This window comes from Copadichromis virginalis, linkage group LG20, assembly GCF_057382275.1.
Source record: "Copadichromis virginalis isolate Kocher_CV1m ecotype Utaka linkage group LG20, C_Virginalis_male_GT1.1, whole genome shotgun sequence".
In the NCBI taxonomy this organism is placed as follows: Eukaryota; Metazoa; Chordata; class Actinopteri; order Cichliformes; family Cichlidae; genus Copadichromis; species Copadichromis virginalis.
In genome coordinates, this window is record NC_140637.1 from 21128116 (window position 1) to 21146629 (window position 18514).

Here is an 18514-nt window from a genome sequence, read left to right on the forward strand (position 1 = left end):
GCATGACCGGTCACCACCCATGAACAAACAACTGTGCCCTGCTGTTGTTCGTTCTCTCTGTGAATAGAAGTTGTAAATGAGCAAGAAGGAACCAGCGTGGCTGCGCTCTACTTTAGCCGCATCAGAAAACAAATAATGTAATATAACCAAGCAGCTGACCACTTTCTACACTGAGTTATAGACACTAGAATGGAGGAAACCTAAGCTACCACTGCTAGTAGGGCTGGGCCATATTATACCGTTCACGGTAATACCGGTATAATGTTAGGCAATGATAGGAAAATGAAATATCGCGATAGAATATGAGTAAAACGTGCATGCGCAGTGCCTTTGTTTTCATAGCACATGGCCGATTGTTGAGTGAAACAAATGAACCAGAATTGGTTTGTAAAAATGGTGCAACTTCAGTGATGTGGAACTGGTTTGGTGTTTGTCCGTCAGATACACGACAAAGCACATTTCTTTGCAGAACATGCAAGCGGCCGTCGTTATTGTCATATTTGTCGGACTAAGATGCTCTTAAATCTGGGAGTAATCTGGGTCCTAAACTCCGTATACTTCATGTCAAACGAACACTGCAGCATCACTGAGCGTTAAAAACTGTCTAAATTCTTTCATCTTTAATAAAACGATCAGCATTGCTGCTTTACCAGGTGTAACTATGAAGTTTAACTTCCAGGCATCCATGAAAACAAAATGTATTACATTTAATGGAGTTAGAAGTTAGCAGGAAGCTAGCGGAAGTTAGCTCGCTAGTTTCGCTAGTTACCTAAGCATGATATAGCATGTTCTGACTGAGAGATTTCTGAAAAAAATCAAACGTACAGCTCTGCTATCACTTCCAACATAAATGAAGACAGGAAACTAAACAGCAGTGATGTTTGTAGGGTTACTGAAGTTGGGCTAGCTGGTATATAATGATGTGCTACGTGATCGCTAGCGACACAGCTATGTTAGCATAACATAAACAGTGAAGCTGGAGGACGAACACTAACACTTTTCCACTTATAAAAGTTAACGTGAAGGTTCCTCATGGTTAGAAACAAATGCAATCGCATGGCAGGATGCTGTAAACGGACCAAACTTCAGTCAGGAGAACAACTGAGATAATCCATCCACAATACGAGGTTAGTCATTAATATACTGCAGCAACATGGGAATAGAGCAGCTGCCAGAGAATTCAACATTAATGAATCAATGGTACAGAAGTGGAGGAAGCAAGAAGAATGAGTTTAATAAAGTTTGATTTATCTGACTGCTTTGTTTCGCTTAATGTGCCTTATAATCCCGTGCACCTTATGGTCCGAAAAATACGTACTGCACACTGCAGTTTAATGTTGCAAAGCACCTCTTTTTAACTTCAGTGGATATTATACATGGTTATGCTCAGGATATGTCAGCCCATTTCTACTGGAAATGCCTTTTGGTTAAACTTTCAGCAAGGAATTTGCATTTGCACTGTTAAATTTTTATAAAGCTTTAATGTACATAAAAACCAGCTTCTTGTTTAAGTGAAAATAAATGGAAGGTTGTCTTTTTGCGCTAGTAATGTTGTGGAGTTGTATTTTGTCTCGCATCAATTATATCGTCGGTTATATCGTTATCGCAAATTTTCAAATATATATCGTGATAAATATTTTTGGCCATATCGCCCTGCTCTAACTGCTAGCACTGATAAGATTAGCCAAATTGGAAATTAATGTGTGCATTTGCAGCATCATCAACCAACCAAAAAAATATTTCTTTGGCCAATGTTTAACTTCCATGCATTTAATATTTTCTTAGATTTTCTGTTATTAGTTGCCAGGAACATCCATAGTTATAAGCTTATCACACAAACGAAAGGAAAAATAAACTGTTGGACTATGTCTGTGTGTACAGACAGAACAGGTATCAGCTCGGTTAAAGTCTGTTGACTGTGAAGGCCGCAGCATATGATTTACATCATGTTCATACTCAGATGGAGCATTGTCCTCCTGGAGGAGACCATGACTTTGTAATTATTAGCACTGATCCTTTTCTCTAAGGAACAGGTAGATCCAAACCACTGCAGCGAAATAGCCTCCACAGTATAACTGAAGCGTTCATCTGAGTCTTCTTTTCATTTAAAAACGTTAATATGAAAAGTAGCATAATGCTATTACTTTTTTCTGTAAAGCTCACTTACTTTTGATAATATGTACTGCATGGTTCCATGTTTGTATACAGTACAGTACACAGTATGCAATTACTGCATTTGGTGATAAAAATCCTGTTTAATTAGAAGTTTGTCTTACTGTAAGGTCACAAATTGCGAGATCTAAATCCACTTTTCTTGCTCAAGCCTCAATTTCCACCAATTACAGCACTGCTTGACTCGCATAGTAAAAACAAGTAGGAAAGAAAACAATCCAGATACATGCAAATTTTAACTAAGGTTAAAAACAGAGCGATACAGTATGTATTATCGTCATAATTGTAATGTACAGTTTGTCATTCATCTCCTCGCTTGCAGGAAATTTCACCCCCACACAAACAGATCATTCATCCAGCAGCAGCAATACTTTAATATCTTGTTTCACATGCACAGACAAATCCCTGCTCTTGAGTGGCAGAGCTGAAAAAGCAGAAGAGAACAAATGTTTCAGTTTTATTTCCTGGATAAGCTACTCCTTGCTCCTTCACCTCATCCCTGTGAGCTCTTCCCCCAGCTCGATCCGGGCGCTGATGTGGGGCTTTGGAATTGCAAATGCCTTGTATCAAACTGAGAGATAGATCTGAAATAGGGGTGGGTTTAAAAAAATCGATTCATCGATTAAAATCGATTCTAACTGGAATAAAACGATATCGATTCATTAAATCCGGAAATCGATTTTTTTTTATACATATGTAGTTTGCCGCGTATGAAACTTGCAAGCGGTTAACATGAGGAAGTCACGCGAGAGTTAAGTGACCTGGACGCATGAACCATCATGGCTACTCCCGGGAATGTGCCACCGAGCCTAAAGGCAGATGTCTGGCAACACTTTGGATTTAAGAACTGTGAAGACAGTGAAGAGCCGGACAAAAGCAAAGCCGTATGTAAGATGTGCAAAATGGAGGTAAAGCACTGTGGAAATACCACAAATCTCAGAAATCATTTAACGAGGCATCATCCAGATATCCCGCTAGCAAAAACGGCCGACACCAAGCAACGCTCACTCGAAAAGGCATTTGCAATGAAGTTGGCATCCACTTCTCCACGTGCCCAAAAAATAACCCAGTCTGTGGCAACTTTCATATGTAAAGATATACGTCCGTACAGCGTTGTTGAAAATGATGGCTTCCAAAACCTCATTAATACGCTAGAACCACGCTATGTTTTACCATCACGCAAACATTTGAGTGAAGTGGTAATCCCAAACATGTATGAAAAAGTGAAACACGATGTTACAGCCTCACTCAAGTCAGCAGAGAGAGTCGCTATAACCTGTGACAGCTGGACATCCAGAGCAACAGATAACTACCTGACTATCACCTCACACCATATCGACCAGGAGTGGAGACTCGTGTCTCATGTCTTACAGACAAGAACCACCGAAGCAAGCCACACAGCAGCTAATTTATCTGAAATTATGTTCAAAGCAATCGAAGAATGGGAGCTTACAAACAAAAATCCAGTCATCGTAACTGACAATGCTGCAAATATGGTGCGAGCTGTAGAAATAACGGGCTGGTTGCACATTGGTTGTTTTGCCCACACACTCAATTTAGCAGCTGTTGCTCAGCTGCTTGGCCGAGTGAGACGCATAGCATCCTTTTTTCATCGCAGCACTGTTGCAAGTCGCAAGCTTAAAGAGAAGCAAAAGATACTGAATCTACCTGCCCATAAGCTGGTGACTGATGGGGTGACCAGATGGAACAGCACATTGGAGATGCTGGAACGCTTCCTAGAGCAACAACCAGCAATCTCTGCAGCTCTACTCTCACCTGAAGTGAGGAGAAGTGACAGTAATCTCTGTAGTCTTACAGAGGCTGACATAACTGATGGAGAAGATATAGTGAAAGCTTTGAAGCCGCTGAAAGCAGCCACACTGGTTATGTCTGAAGAAAAGTCCCCGACCCTTTCCATCATTGCACCTCTGCATGCACAGCTGCTGGAGAAGATGATCAGTGTCTCTCATGACTCCTCACTGATTAAAGACCTCAAGACTGCTGTATACGACAACTTGAAGTCAAGGTATGTTTATGAATTGTGTGTATATGCCATGAATGAGTGTAACTGTATGGATGCATGTATTACATGAAAATTCTTATTATAGTGAAAAAATCTATATATTATAAAAATGTTAGTTAAGCCCTCTTGTCTAGTAATAGGCCTTTTGATTTTATATCTATCTATCTATAGATGTTTATATATAAATTATGGAAACAAAGTCGTATATTAATGTTTCTGATCTTGCATGAGTGTATGTAACCATGCACATGTATATCCAACATAATAAACTGAGTTAAATGTGCAAAATCTCTTTTCAAGATATGTGGCCCTAAAGGACAAGCTCTACATTGCATCAGCATTAGATCCTCGCTTTAAGGCCCTGCCATTCTTGTCCAAAGAGACCTGTAACAACACATTCTCTCAGTTGGTGTTGGAAGCAGCAGGTTTGGAGAACGTGGACACAGCTATTGTGAGTTACAGAAACAAAAACAAAAAATTATTGGTTTTTTTGCACTACTCGAGTTAGAATATAAATAGTAATTTCTTTATTAATTAAGTTTTCATTTTTCTACAGCGACAGTCTGATGGTGACACATCTGAGGAAACTGTCCCTGACATCTCTCTTGGTGGTGTTGATGAAGTGGATTATGCCCCTCCAATTAAGAGGTCAAAGGACTCTGCATTAATTTTTCTCCTTGGGCCAGCCTACTCAACAAAAACCACAGCACCACAGAAAACACCAACTCAGAAGGCAAAGGAAGAAGTGAATCGATACAGGGACGTTGAGCCTGTTGCACTTTCTGAGGATCCTTTGATCTGGTGGAGGGACCATGAAAGGGAGTATCCTCTCTTGGCTCTACAAGCAAAGCAGTATCTTTCCATACCTGGGACCAGTGTTCCTTCTGAACGAGTGTTTTCAACTGCTGGTGACATTGTTACCGCACAAAGGAGCTGCCTGACTCCACAACATGTAGACCAGCTTCTCTTCTTGCAGAAAAACCTTACAGTCTCAAAGAAGTGAGAGGGTAGTTATAAATAAGGCTAAATTGCATTAGTTTCACAGAGGTTTTACAATACTGTTCAATATGTTTTCATTTTTTGAAGTATTTTAAAAGGCAGTTTTTCATTTTCTGATCGGTCAGTTTCTGTCAGTTCACTTGTACATGCTGTGTTATACTGTGTGTCTCCAAAACACAATAGTGGATTTCAGAAAAGCTGTGTGAGACACTAACAGCAAAACTATTTCTCTGAGGTTTTACTGATGTTTACAAAAGATGTGTTCTATTTGCACTGGATCCCTGATCCACTTGAAATGTATGTATGAAAAATATATATACTAATGTTAATTAAAAATTACATTATTTAACTGCTTTAGTATCTGTTCTTAATTTTGAAATTTATGTAATTCATTCACAAGGCTTAGAGGGTTCTTTTGACAGTACATATACAAGGTGAATTATCATAATTTTATATATATTATGGTTCATATAATAATATTTTGGACTGATTCAAAATCGAATCGAATCGTGGATCGAATCGATTCGGGACCTTGTGAATCGGAATCGAATCGATTCTAGAAATCAGTGACGATTCCCAGCCCTAATCTGAAACACTCCCAGTCTCTTTTGCCTGATATTAATGTTGCACGGAACTAATGAAAGGATAAGCTCTTTGAGGCAGTCGCACAGTAGCACTAATCTCTCACTATATCTAATTTAACACGGAAAGTGGCAGTGGGTAATACAGTGAAAGAAAAGCACTGGTTGAGGAAAAAAGGATGCTCTGACATGTTTTTTCTTCTAGCTGGAGGTGCAGTGCTTGCACATGTATCACCTAAAGGCTCTCCAAATCATACTTGTGTCACACATGATTTTGTCTTGAAATGTAACACCTGTGCCCTGTCGCCACACATCTGGGTGACTTTTCATTACTGCTGACGGGATGCATTTATAACAGACACATCGGATTTCAGTCATGCATGAAGAATTGCAAACTCCTGCCTTTCTGAAGGGGAGCACACAAATACATTTTATTCTAATTAAACCACTTTCCTGTGCAGACACATGTTGTACTTTCAAAATTATTTTCTCATCTGCTGAAAACACAAAATTATTTTTATTTTATTTATTTTTTTAAACAAGAGCAGTATGTCATATCGCAAATCACGCCATGGCAAATTATTAAACTATTATTAGGTTTTCTGGCTGATAAATGATTCAAGATTGAAGGTTTTAAGGCTACGACTGTAAGCAGAATGTGTGCTCATTTTAATAATGTCTTAATTTTTAATTGCAGCGTGGTTATTATGACTGTCAAGGTAATAGTGCATCCAATGGCAGGTCTTACCCTTGGAAACAGACCAAATAGAAACTGCACAACAAACACAAAATGTTAGGCAATATCTTTTTAAAAAGCTACTATGCCAACAGATACTTAATAATGTAACATGTTTAGAACTGATTTTGTTTTGTAATCAATTTAACCCTTAAAATTCTTATGAAATGAAATGAAATACATGTCACATTTACCATTTCCATGAACCATTTCAAAAATGCTCAGCATCTTCCCAAATAAAAGAAACACGCTCAGTTTCCAAGGAATAGGCAGAAAATAATCAACAATGAATGAATTACTTTAAATGTTATTTCTTTCTCAAAACTCTCAAATTTTCAGTCAGCTATTTTATATAATTTAACTGATTGAAAATGAGTTTAATTTTAAAACAACAACAAAAAGAACAAACAAAAAGAACTTACAAGTTTTCTGGGGTCTTTTTATACAACTTTTAGCAGTCCTGTATAGATTATTGAATTGAATTTGCTGCAACATTAAAACCACTGAAAGGTGAAATGAACAACATTTGTGACCTTTAAGATGCTGTTAGCTGTTACTAACTTAGCGCCCACCTAAACACCACAGGGCACCCCCAGACGTCCTTTTCTAATTCCCCCCCCAGTGTCAGAGCTGTTTTAGTCACAGAGCAGTATAAGCATCTACACAGTATAAGGCAAGTTTTATTGCTGTGCGGGTGATATGTATAAATCATCTGTAATTCTTGATGGGGAACTCTACAAGAGAAGCTTTGTGTGATAATATTTAAAATAAACCTTATTTATAAGGTGTTAAGACACCTTTTCCCCCCACACATGCTATACGCCACAAGTAAAAGACAACAGTGAGAGAGTGAGACTATAGTGCTCACCACTACTCAAAGTTTTGTTAACGTCTAATATGAGCATCCACCATTTTTAAACAGAGTTAAGTCCACACGTTATGGGCAATTGTCAATAAATTAAAAAAAAGAAAAGCAAAAGAAGAAAAAGAAAAAGAAAACAAAACAAAAACCCACAATACACACTGCCAGGCAAACTACGGCCCACAACAAAAAAATCCTCTCCTGCACATCCTACAGATTCTCACTAGGGTTAAGGTCCGGATCCTGTGGTTTTCGTTCCACATTTGAAATCATATCTCATGTTCCCTGAACCACTCTTTCACAATTTGAGCCTGATGAATCATGGGAATGTCATCTTGCAATATGCCTGTGGCATGGAAAAAGAAAACTCCACTGATGGAAAAACCTGGTCATTCAGTATATTCAGGTAGTCAGCTGACCTAATTTTTTGACACATAATGTTACTGAACTGAAGAAACCCCAGATCATAATAGCGGCCCCACAGGCTTTCACGGCAGGCGCCAGGTATGATGGGCGCATCACTTTGTCTGCTGCACCCATCACTCTAGAACAGGACTCATTAGACCACGTGACCTTTTTCCTCTACTCCTGAGTCCAATCTCTATGATCACTGATGAGTGGATTACTTCAGCTCTTTAGTCCCAATACCCTAAGGTCTCTTTACATTGTATGCATGGAAATATCCTCACTTTCACTATTAAACATGGCAGTGAGTTCTACTGTGGATTTTTTGTGATTTGATTTTACCAAATATTTGAGAAAATGCCAATCATGATTATACAAGTTTTTTCCCAACCCATTTCTTCCTCGAAGGTGATGGTTCGCCACAGTCTTTCCAGATCTGCATAATTCTTTGGACAGTTTTTAATTGAACTGAAGTGTCATTGTCTACAATCTACTTTCAGATGCTCCACATGGAGTCACCACAGTAGATAGATTTGAATGTTTGATTTGACAGATTTTCTTTTCTGTCTGTCCTCCTGGGACTAAATGTACAATCTTTCACTGTTAGGTGAATGTAACCATATATATGACAGAAAATAAGAAAAATCATAAATGCTCCCCATTATGAATGAGTTAGAGTGAAAACATAGCCATAACATCACAACTGACAGCTTGCCAGGCTTTATAGCACAGCATCGCAATCTTTGAAAACTGTTTATGTGCGGCATGGCTGTCTGCATGTGAAAGTGACAGCACACATACGCAGATCAACCACACATGCGTGCATCTTGCCCAAAAGCATTAACTGCAAAACTGAGTCAAGTGAAAGGCACATGGCACAACAAAAAGCATCAAATTCTGCTCTGCTACTTAGAGTCAAAGCAACTTATTACGAACCAAATGGCCTGCGTTTACTTCTAAATCAAAACTGTGTGTTCCCAGCTATGCAGCTTCAGAGCGCAGCGTGGAGCCTGTAATTAACTCTTAAGAGAATGTGATGACGAAACAGAAGCTGGGAACTTCAAAGAGTTTTCTCAAGAGTTCAGACACATTAAGGTAGTGGGCCTTCTATTTCACAGGCCTATTAAATCATTGCACAGATGTAATTTCCCATCTGGTGGAATCAAACCTTTTCAATATTGACGGCAGTAAAGAAAAAGAACCAAAAAAGAAAGCATTAAATAACAGTCTGAATTTTATGGAGGGCGGAAGGCACTTTAATTGCTCTTTTCTTTTTTTTTCTTCCTTTTCTTTTTAAAAACCAGCACTAACTCTTGGACACAACTGCTCATTCATTTATCCGGGACTGTTTGCAGCCACATACAATAAATGTTTAGTGCATCGTTAAACTCCTTTCCAAATGACCACGGATACTGTCAAGGCCTTACAGAAGGGGAATGCTGCAATGAAATACCTGCAATAACAGTCATGATGCAGGGTTCATGAACCTACATATTGTCATTTTTCTGTGTATGTGTCGCTTTGCACTATATTCACCCCTGCAGCTAGATCACAGTCTCCCGGGCTGCCTTTCTGCCTCCAGCCATCAGCAAATAAGACATTGGCTGCATCAGCAGAAGGTTAGGGTGGGGGTCTGCGATCCCAGGAAGAAAGGCCAATTTGCAGGAATCAATGAGCTCTGCAGTGAACGTAATCACAGGTCCTGTTATGAAATAGCCATTTAACTTTATAATTATAATTAAAAACATAAAACCCCGGAATTAAATATGTACTAGTGGAGATCCAAGTTTAGGTGTTTTCTAAAAGTCAAATGCCAGATAATACAAACATCAAATTCAAATAAATGGACCAGTCCAGTAACAGCAAGTTTACAACCTACTGGAGCCTTAAGAGAGGGGTGTAAACACTTCAGAAAGAGTTACACTTCACCATCCCACTTTTACTTCTGCCCCTTAGCTATTAATCAAGTCAGATGGGTTGTTTTAATTGATGAGAGAAAAAGGGAGACACAGATACGTACCACAGAGTCAAAGGAGGTGAAAGATTACAGACCAGCAGATGATATTTATTTATTTATTTATTTATATTTGATTGAGTGAAAGAACAAAGAGAATATCTGGAGAAAAAAAAGGGGGGGGGGGGATTAAAAGAGAGGCGTGAAGTGAGGAAAGCGTGAGAGGGAAGAGAGGGAAAGCATCTTGGGTAGTTAAAAGCATTCATTCAGCCTTGGGCTGAGCTTGATGGGTGCAGAAGAAGTCTTAAATCTGGACGGGACTGAACTAGAAGGCAGCTGCAGGCAATGAATACATGCAGCACCCAAAATCAGTTAAAACATGCTTTCTGTTCATGTAATTTACAGATACTGAGGAAGAAAATGTGTTTTTTTACCCTTCATTTCATGTGGTTGTCTATATTCCTATATTATAAAATATAATATGCTGCTTTTGTACCATTTTATTTCAAGTTTCCATCACATGCCTGCAGATGAATTTGGATTCTTTTCCCTCAGTAAACCGTATAGAGCAATGATCCTTTCTCACAATAAGCTGAGATCCTGCATCCCTATTGGACTGGCTGTATGCTCCAGTTTCGCTTTCTTAGTCTGACATAAACACACTTCCTGTTTTCACCTCTCCCACTCTACGCTCAACAGTCATGGGAGAGGAGTAGAAATGAAACAGCCACTAGTCTTTACAAATGAAACCAGAGCCACAGAAGAGACAGAAGTGGGAGAAATCGTTACAGAGGCGGAGATGGCAAATGATGAGACTGAAAGCTAAATATTTGGCTGTATTTTGAGTTTCAGTATATCGCTCACTAATAATAACAACTAGTTATTTAAAGCAGCACTTAAAAATCATGTTGCGAGATGCTACACAGGAGCAATACAATAAAACCAAGACTGAACAAAATAAAAACAAACTAGAGCTCCACTGACGTTTAAGACCAATGTGGACACAGATATTTGGTGATGTAAAAATCTGATATACTGGCAAATACTTTTTTCCTTCAGTCACACAAAATAAAAAGTGAACAGTTATTTATGTGTTCTTTCTTTCTTATAATACAACAACAAGTCACAGATTACTCTATTATTCTCTGCCCGATTGTGCTCGGATCAGCTGGTTGTTTTATTTGTGTGTTGTCAACATTTTTTTTTGTTTTTTTTTACATTTCATTTATTGGCCATTTTAAATAAAGCCAACATCAATTCCAATAAGTTGTACTGAGTAATGTACTGAGGAAGTAGACTATTCAAAGCAAGTGAAAAACTCAAAGGGAAAGCATTGTCATAAAAATGTGTTTTAAGACTCAAAGAAAGACTGACTCGACTTAATTTCCTCTAGCAGGTCATTCCAGAGCTAGGAGCAAGCGATACACTCAGCGGGATGCCGTACAGGTAAAATTCACACACTGGTGATGCAAGCTACATTGTAGCCACAGCCACCCTGGGGCGCACTGACAGAGGCGAGGCTGCCGGACACTGGCGCCACCGGGCCCTCTGACCACCACCAGTAGGCAACGGGTGAAGTGTCTTGCTCAAGGACACAACGACAGAGACTGTCCAAGCCGAGGCTCGAACCGGCAACCTTCCAATTACAAGGCGAACTCCCAACTTTTGAGCCACGATCGCTCCGATAAACCAAATGTCATTTTTTTTACCATGGTTGCTGGGAAACTTTAACCTAATCTCTTTATAGTTTCAGTTCTTAGGTTATTAAAGCCTGTTATCAAGTGTAAGTACAGTACTTTCACTTCTATATGTAGAAGTAAAAACATTTTGTAGATAACAAAACAGTATAATTTATAATTAATATGGAAGTCATCCATTTTCTTTTTGTGAATTCACCCCTTTAAAATAACGTTGTTTTTTTTTTTTTTTTTGTTTTTTTTTTAAATGTAGTTATGTTTCCTCTTCTCTCTGTTCCACTTTGGTCTACAGACTCTGATTTGTCGCTAGCTCCTGATTTACTGCACTTTAAAGCAAGTCAAGAATGGAAAAAGAATTATATATCTTGAGGAAAATGATGTGTGCGTCCTGATAGAAGTCAGGCAATCCATCTTCTTTGTTGTGGTTCACATATGCTATTACATTGCCATCATCACACCAGTAACATTTCAGTGTTTCAGCTGGGTGATTTACGTGTGAATGCTTGGAGCTTATGCTGACACATTTTCCTGTCCAAGGTGCTAAAGACCACCACCAAGAGTAGCAAAATGTTCACAGTTTTTCTTACTGGTTTAAGCGGGCAGAATCCCATCACCAAAATGCTGGTTCCTCTCGACTGGCTACCAGTACGTTTCAGATATCATTTTAAAATTTTCACTTTTAAAGCAAGTTTGAGTCTGGCCCCTTAGATACACAGGAACAATGTTGACCCTGTATGAGCGAATTCAACCTCTAGATGGGGTCCTCCTGGCAGTTCCAAATATCAAGGCTTAAATCTAAAGGCGACTTTGCTTTTGCCATCAGGGACCCTCAGCTTTGGAACTACCTGCCTCAGGAGCTCACACGATGTCCTTCCAATAACTTAGAAACTCAATTAACTGATCTCAGCTAAACATATTTGTTTTTCAGTTATTAAATACAAAACTGAATGCAGAATGACGCACAAACAAGAAGCAACTGAAGGCAGCTGCAGTAAAGGGCCAGGAAAGCTGGGGGAAAAACAGGATTTGATGATGTCCATGGATTCTAGATTTCAGGACTCATCTGTGGCAAAGGACTTAGATCCTTATATTCATCTTAGTATGTTTAATTACTTTTGAGGGGCTATGCATAAAAATGTTTTTAATTCCTAAAGAATTAATGCGATAACTTTACTATACCCCTTGGATTAAAGCTAAAAGTCTGCACTTCATTGTACACTACCACCATAGATTTTAAATCAAGTAGTCAAGATTGAACAACATTTGTGTCATTTTTCCAAAATGTATGGGGCAGACTGTAAGTGATATCTCTTACTGCCTGTGATTCTCTGTAGTTTCTGGATGTTTTGACAGTTTCTGAATGAGAAAAATCGACAATATTTCCATTCTGTTGTCTACATTAAAGAAAACAAATCATGCACTGACAAAACCTGCTGGGACCAGTTTTTTGTGCTCCAAACATTTGAAGGAGATTACTTTTCCACACTGGCGGTATGAAAGTGAACTTTTTCTAGGCTTATTGTTGTTGCACTGGTCTGGTCTGATCTGTACAGTCTCATAATATCACCAGATTTAGTGAAAAAAAACATAATAATCAGATGTCCATTATTGACTCAAACAGACATGTTTATGCATGAAAAAGTGTTTTTCACATCTAAGCTAATGGATTGCCTTGCTCTAATGGTGATGAAATGGTATTTGATCATGTAAATGCTTTGATGTAGAAGAGAACAGAGAAAGAACAAGTACATAGTAAATAAAGCAGAGCAAACAAGTAAAGAGAAGTAAAGAAAAGTATACAGCAGAAGCAACAATTAAAGTCAGTGCCTGGAGTGTGTTTATGCTGTTGCAGTATAGCAGACACTCTACATGCTCTGAATGTAATTGGCCGCCCCCAGAGACTGCCCTAACTCTGGAGGATGAGGAGCAAGCTGAGCTCTGTGAATGACACAGCTTTGACACCAAACTTGTTCCATTAATCCCTAATAAGTCTTTTAACTTAGTTTCCAAAGTCTAGAATTACTAAAACAATATGAAATAATCTGCAGGGCATAGCACAGCAGGCCACAAATGCCATAGTAATTAATATTTCACCTTCTCCATTTTGTTAGTGCCACAAAAACATACGGTACTTCCAAAAAAAAAAAAAAAAAGAGTCACCCAGTCGATGAGAGCCTCAAACACCCAGCGTCCCTCGAGAAGGAAGGATAACCCAACATTTATTTTCAGACATGATGTGAAAAAAAAATATTGTTTTCTAGTCACTGTGGTGTACAGTGCAACATCCTGGGTTCAAATCTGGCACAGGACCTTTGAAACACCATATGCAGCGAGTTTCCTCTCTTTCTAAAGGAAATAATACCCTCCAAAACAAGTCAAGCATGACAAAAGACAGCTGTGACCAAGGCCTTTATAACAAATGTTTGCTTACATTTTGGGGCATGCAGTGATCTGATTTGCAAACTTCCAGTCCACCCTGTCACTTACCATTTCCTGTGAGTGTGCAAGCACCGGTGCAAGTGTGTAAATGAGTGTGTGTGTGTGTGTGTGTGTGTGTGTGTACTATGTTTATATATCTTTGTGGGGACCAAAACACTTGTGGGGACCAACAGCACTTATGGGGACATTTTTTGAGACTCAAAATGTGGTTTTGGTGTTAGGGTTACAACTAGGTTATGGTTAAGTTTAGGCTAAGGGTTAGGGTTAGTCATTCAGTTTTTATGGTTAGGCTTAGGTGTAGTGGCTAGCGTAAGCACTATGTCAATTAGATGTCCCCACAAAGATATGCAAACATGACTGTGTGTGTGTCTGTGTGTGTGTGAGACACAACTCTATCATGTTGACCAAACTGATCCATTTTTCTGCTTTTGCTGTTGGTAATTGTGAGCTCTCTAACTAAAAGGAAAGATCAATAATAATTAACTTGCGCACATTAATAATTACATCTGGGACGCAGCATTAAAGCAAGACCATTTGAAATCAATCAGCAAAGCCAAAACAATCAGGAAGGGGGCTCGTTCTCTTTTACCATCATTTAATAATTATCCCATTCTAACTGTGAGATAAGTAAACGCTGACGGACGCAAGCAGTGCTGCTGAGCTGAAGAGGAAAATATTAAACCTCAAAGCACAGCCATCATCTTGTTTGCAGTCATGATCCATTTAACCCATTAACTTTACGCCTGAAAATTACTTACTGTATAACAATCATATTGAGACAAATAGATGGAGCATGAGTGAATGAGATATTAATCAGCAAGAAATAGCAAAGCCTCCTTTCTGCAGTGTTACAGAAGTCTAAAAACAACCCACAGATGTTACTACTCATCAGAAACCTCTGAACACTGCTCTTTAAAAATAGAGCATGTTCCCACTATGCAGTAGGATTTATTTTTGGGTTGCACGCGAGCTAAAATTGGGCTGTGGATTAGGGCACGTTGCTTTTTGATGATGAAGCATACAGCACAGGGAGGTGTCTCTTATGAAACTCATGCCTTTTAAAGACCACCCCCAAGTCTGTCCCGTCGATGCGACTTTGTGCTCTGCTCCCTCCTCATTGTTGAGAGATTGTCAAGGTCCAAGCTCAGCACAGCTAATGGGTACGCAGCAATGAAGGGTCATATTTCGTGAAGGCTATACTTAATGATTTCCTCCTACAGTGCATTTGGTTAGAAGACTTTAATGTGCAGATCAGAAAAAAAGGCACTGCAGCAATCAAACTGCTGTGTCATAAAAAGCTGATGAAAGCAGCTGCAAAGCCTCGAACATTAGGACGCGGCAAAGTTTGCAGCTGTCAAGCTGTCACGGCCAATACTTCCGACATAGAGAGGCTAATTAGCAGGGCGATCAATATCACCAGTGAAGAGTTTTAGACATTAACAAGCGGAAGACAAGGAAAATATTGTTTTGCTGCAGTGCTTATGAGACAAACTGAATGTGAAGTAACTGTTAAAATTAACATCTCACTGTACCCAAAGGAAGCAGACTTCCACTTGCGGCAGGGGGTGACTCTTCTGCAACCTTCAGAAACCAACCTCCCGGGATTCTCTGTGACTTCAACTGGTAGAGATGTATGTCTCCTACAAAAGGACACACTGTGTTACAAAAAACAAACAAGAAAAAACAGAAATGTGGTACCTGCAAGGACAGATATGACAGAAACATTTTTAAAATGAAATGACGGCTGTGTGAGTCTGTTTGTGTGTGCGTGCGTGCGTGCGTGCGTGCGTGCGTGCGTGCGTGCGTGCACGCCCATGTTTAGACTCTTTGTGAGGACAGAAAATTGGCATGACACTATACTTGTGGGGACCAACAGTCACTTATGGGGACAAAATCCCCGTCCCCACGAGTTTGAAGACATTTTAGAGGCTCAAAATGTCATCTTAGTATCAGGGTTACAATTAGATTATGCTTAGGTTTAGGCATTCATTTTGATGGTTAGGGTTAAGGTATGAGGCCAGGGAAAGCATTATGTCAATTAGATGTCCTCAATAAGATATATAAATGTTTGAACTCTTCATGTACAAGAAATACATCCAGGTATGCATAACTTCATGCTCTTTTTTTTTTTTTTTTATTAATATTACTCCAAACCTGTTTCTCATTTGATTTTGTGAACAGTGGTGCAAAGTAAGTGCTGCACACTGATAACATAACAAAATGGTGTCTGTACTGCCAGATAATTACATTTCTCTGAAACAAATATGGGTAAAATGCCAGTAGGTAACAGTAAAATGTAATGCGTGTGAAAACTTGGGGTGAAAAAAAGACCTCAATCTGACTGCGTCAAAGAAAATAAATGCAATCCCTTAGCCTCCTAAAACAAACCTATGGTATCAATTTCAAAATAGTATGTTCTCAAGTTATCGCATCGCATTCACAAGATTTTCAGAAAACTTGACCTCTGACCTTGAAGTCGAGATCACTGAGATCTTTAGTAAATACACCAACGGTACCAATTTGTAACTCCTATGTCGCCTCATTCTCAAGTTATCCTATTTACATAATTGGGAGTTCACATAAGTTAAGCTCCTTTGTTGAGTATATGCAACTTCACGGCTTGTGCTTTGTCTGTAAAGTTAAAATAGTTTCTTCCTCTACTACTGATTATTCAGGCATTTCTCATCTTCTTCCACAGGAGATCACTTCCACAGAGATATTTCTCTCTCATCTGTTAAGGTTTTCACTGAGCCAGCCCCCCATTGGATTGCATGTCTATCATGGGCAAAGCACATTTCTCAAGCTGTGGGTTATAGTCAACCCACCCATCTCTGCCAGAGAATGAAGTCGTCATCGAAAACATACAGCCGCATCTTACTTCAGAAGAAAAACGCTATTATTGTTCATTGTTTAACTCAGTGTCGAGATGAAAAATCTTGCACCGAGGCCCTGAGACATAGCAGTGGCTAATTGTGTCATGGCTGCTGCCATTTGCTGCTGTTTCGGCACAATGAATTATTAATTTCAAAAATGCTAATGTCTCTGCTCTGGCTCAGTTGAGAGTTGTGAACCTTGGATTAGTCTGAAATTTTCTTCCCGTCCTCCATTAGTTTTTCAGAAAGTCCCACAGAGTCAAGGCTCAGACTTTGCTTCAGACCATAAATAAATGTCAGGTCTTTCCCATGAGAGTGACACGTCATGTGACTTTAATTTGCATCTTCGGATTCTGTCACCACACACTGCACACTCCCGTGTCTGTAGGGGATTGTTTCAGGAAATTCCTTGTTAAGATCTGAAATGCAGTTTTCTTAATCGGGAAGGACTCGTGCAAACAGCAGGCTCTGTGTCCTACCCATCAAAATTGGCAACACGAGATAGGTTTGTGTGATCCCTGAGGAGTACACCGGCCAAGGGTTCAAGACTGCACTGGAGCAGTTCTGCGACACAGGCCTGTCACTGTCACGTCTCGTGCTTGTAGACAAGTATCAGTTCAGCTGCCTGACAGTGCATTGGAGGACAGCCCGGCTCTTTGTAGGATAGATTTGTGAGTGAATTAAGTACAGTTCACCCCACGCATTGTGCGGATCTAGAGAGATGCCCTCTCTTCAGAGAGAAATCTGCAGTTCCAAGCCTATTTTAGGAAAAGCCTCATGAGCAATAGAAGTTGCAAGAGTGCAGTCTCTTTGCTCCTCTTTAATGTTGTATGTTAATTCTTATAGTATATCACTGAACGTCATAAATCTTCCCACAATCCTGTTACAATAACAAATTACTCTGACTTAATGTTTGAATTAATTGGAAGGGCTTTGCCTATGGTATTATTTTGAGATGCACTCTAAAAAGGGGTTCTGACGCCCCCCAAACAACAGCCCAGCAAAGCTTTATTCTCTTCATTGTCATTCCTACAATAATGACTGAGCTGTATAATCCCCTCCTCTCTGTTTCCCCAACTCTCTGCGGAGGACTACGGGGAAATCAAAGCTGCAGCCCTCGCTAAGGCTTTCCAGAATACCTCCAGTCACCCACTATTACTGCAGCTTGCTGACAAGCTGGCCTTCGTGTGCGTGAAGCCAAACATGTTCAATACAAAAAAAAAAAAAAAAAAAAGACAGAATGTGGAGTGCTCAAAAGGGCCACGGTCATGGATACAGCATATGAAACAATATGAAATTGGAACTTGCTCTTTGTTCTCAGACACTCCCAGACAACTATAACAACTGCCATCCATCACAAAACACAATCTCACCGAGCCCAAGTAAACAGGTATAAATAAGACAAGAGCATTTTCATCCTGCATTCCCAATGCAGTTGGCGTGATTAAGTGCCCGACTACTCCTCAGCTCTAGGCTTTGGCCATGTGCTCGTCGGGCTTATGAATGAGTGCTGTACAAAATGTGGAGTGGGAGAACACCTTATCATTAAACATTCACTGAAGAACAATCCAATAAAAGCAGGTCACTGAGGCTGATGAGCGCCTGCCTTCCTATCTGAGCCCGGGTGTAATCACATCTGAATGAAACCATCCATTCTGATTACACAACAGCAGACCAATTAAACACCGCCATGTTGCTACTCCTCTCTCATTAGCCATGGAGTGTGTATAAGAATAATCCCCCATCGCCGACTGGGCCAATCTCTCCCCACAC

At 39.6% G+C, this 18514-nt stretch overlaps 2 protein-coding genes across 3 annotated transcripts in view; one reads left to right on the forward strand and one right to left on the reverse strand.

Annotated features, from left to right (window-relative positions):
- iqsec1a (IQ motif and Sec7 domain ArfGEF 1a) overlaps positions 1-18514 on the reverse strand; it is a 100475-nt gene that overhangs the window by 58542 nt on the left and 23419 nt on the right. For both annotated transcript variants that reach the window (XM_085444400.1, XM_085444407.1), the window contains exon 3: positions 15401-15508. In XM_085444400.1, coding sequence (XP_085300526.1) covers positions 15401-15508 — 108 coding nt within the window. The remainder of the gene's footprint in view (positions 1-15400; positions 15509-18514) is intronic.
- On the forward strand, positions 3742-5489 carry LOC146684736 (E3 SUMO-protein ligase ZBED1-like). The gene is made up of 3 exons (XM_085444408.1): positions 3742-4198; positions 4496-4646; positions 4752-5489. Exons 1-3 carry the CDS (start codon positions 3894-3896, stop codon positions 5196-5198), a joined length of 903 nt encoding a protein of 300 aa, XP_085300534.1. The 5' UTR covers positions 3742-3893; the 3' UTR covers positions 5199-5489.

Bases quoted from the DNA above. Each gene is read 5' to 3' on its own strand.
- LOC146684736 (XM_085444408.1), top strand. From the start codon at position 3,894: ATGCTGGAACGCTTCCTAGAGCAACAACCAGCAATCTCTGCAGCTCTA. The intron at 4,199-4,495 runs GTATGTTTATGA...TCTCTTTTCAAG, and splicing joins TACGACAACTTGAAGTCAAG to ATATGTGGCCCTAAAGGACA. The intron at 4,647-4,751 runs GTGAGTTACAGA...ATTTTTCTACAG, and splicing joins AGAACGTGGACACAGCTATT to CGACAGTCTGATGGTGACAC.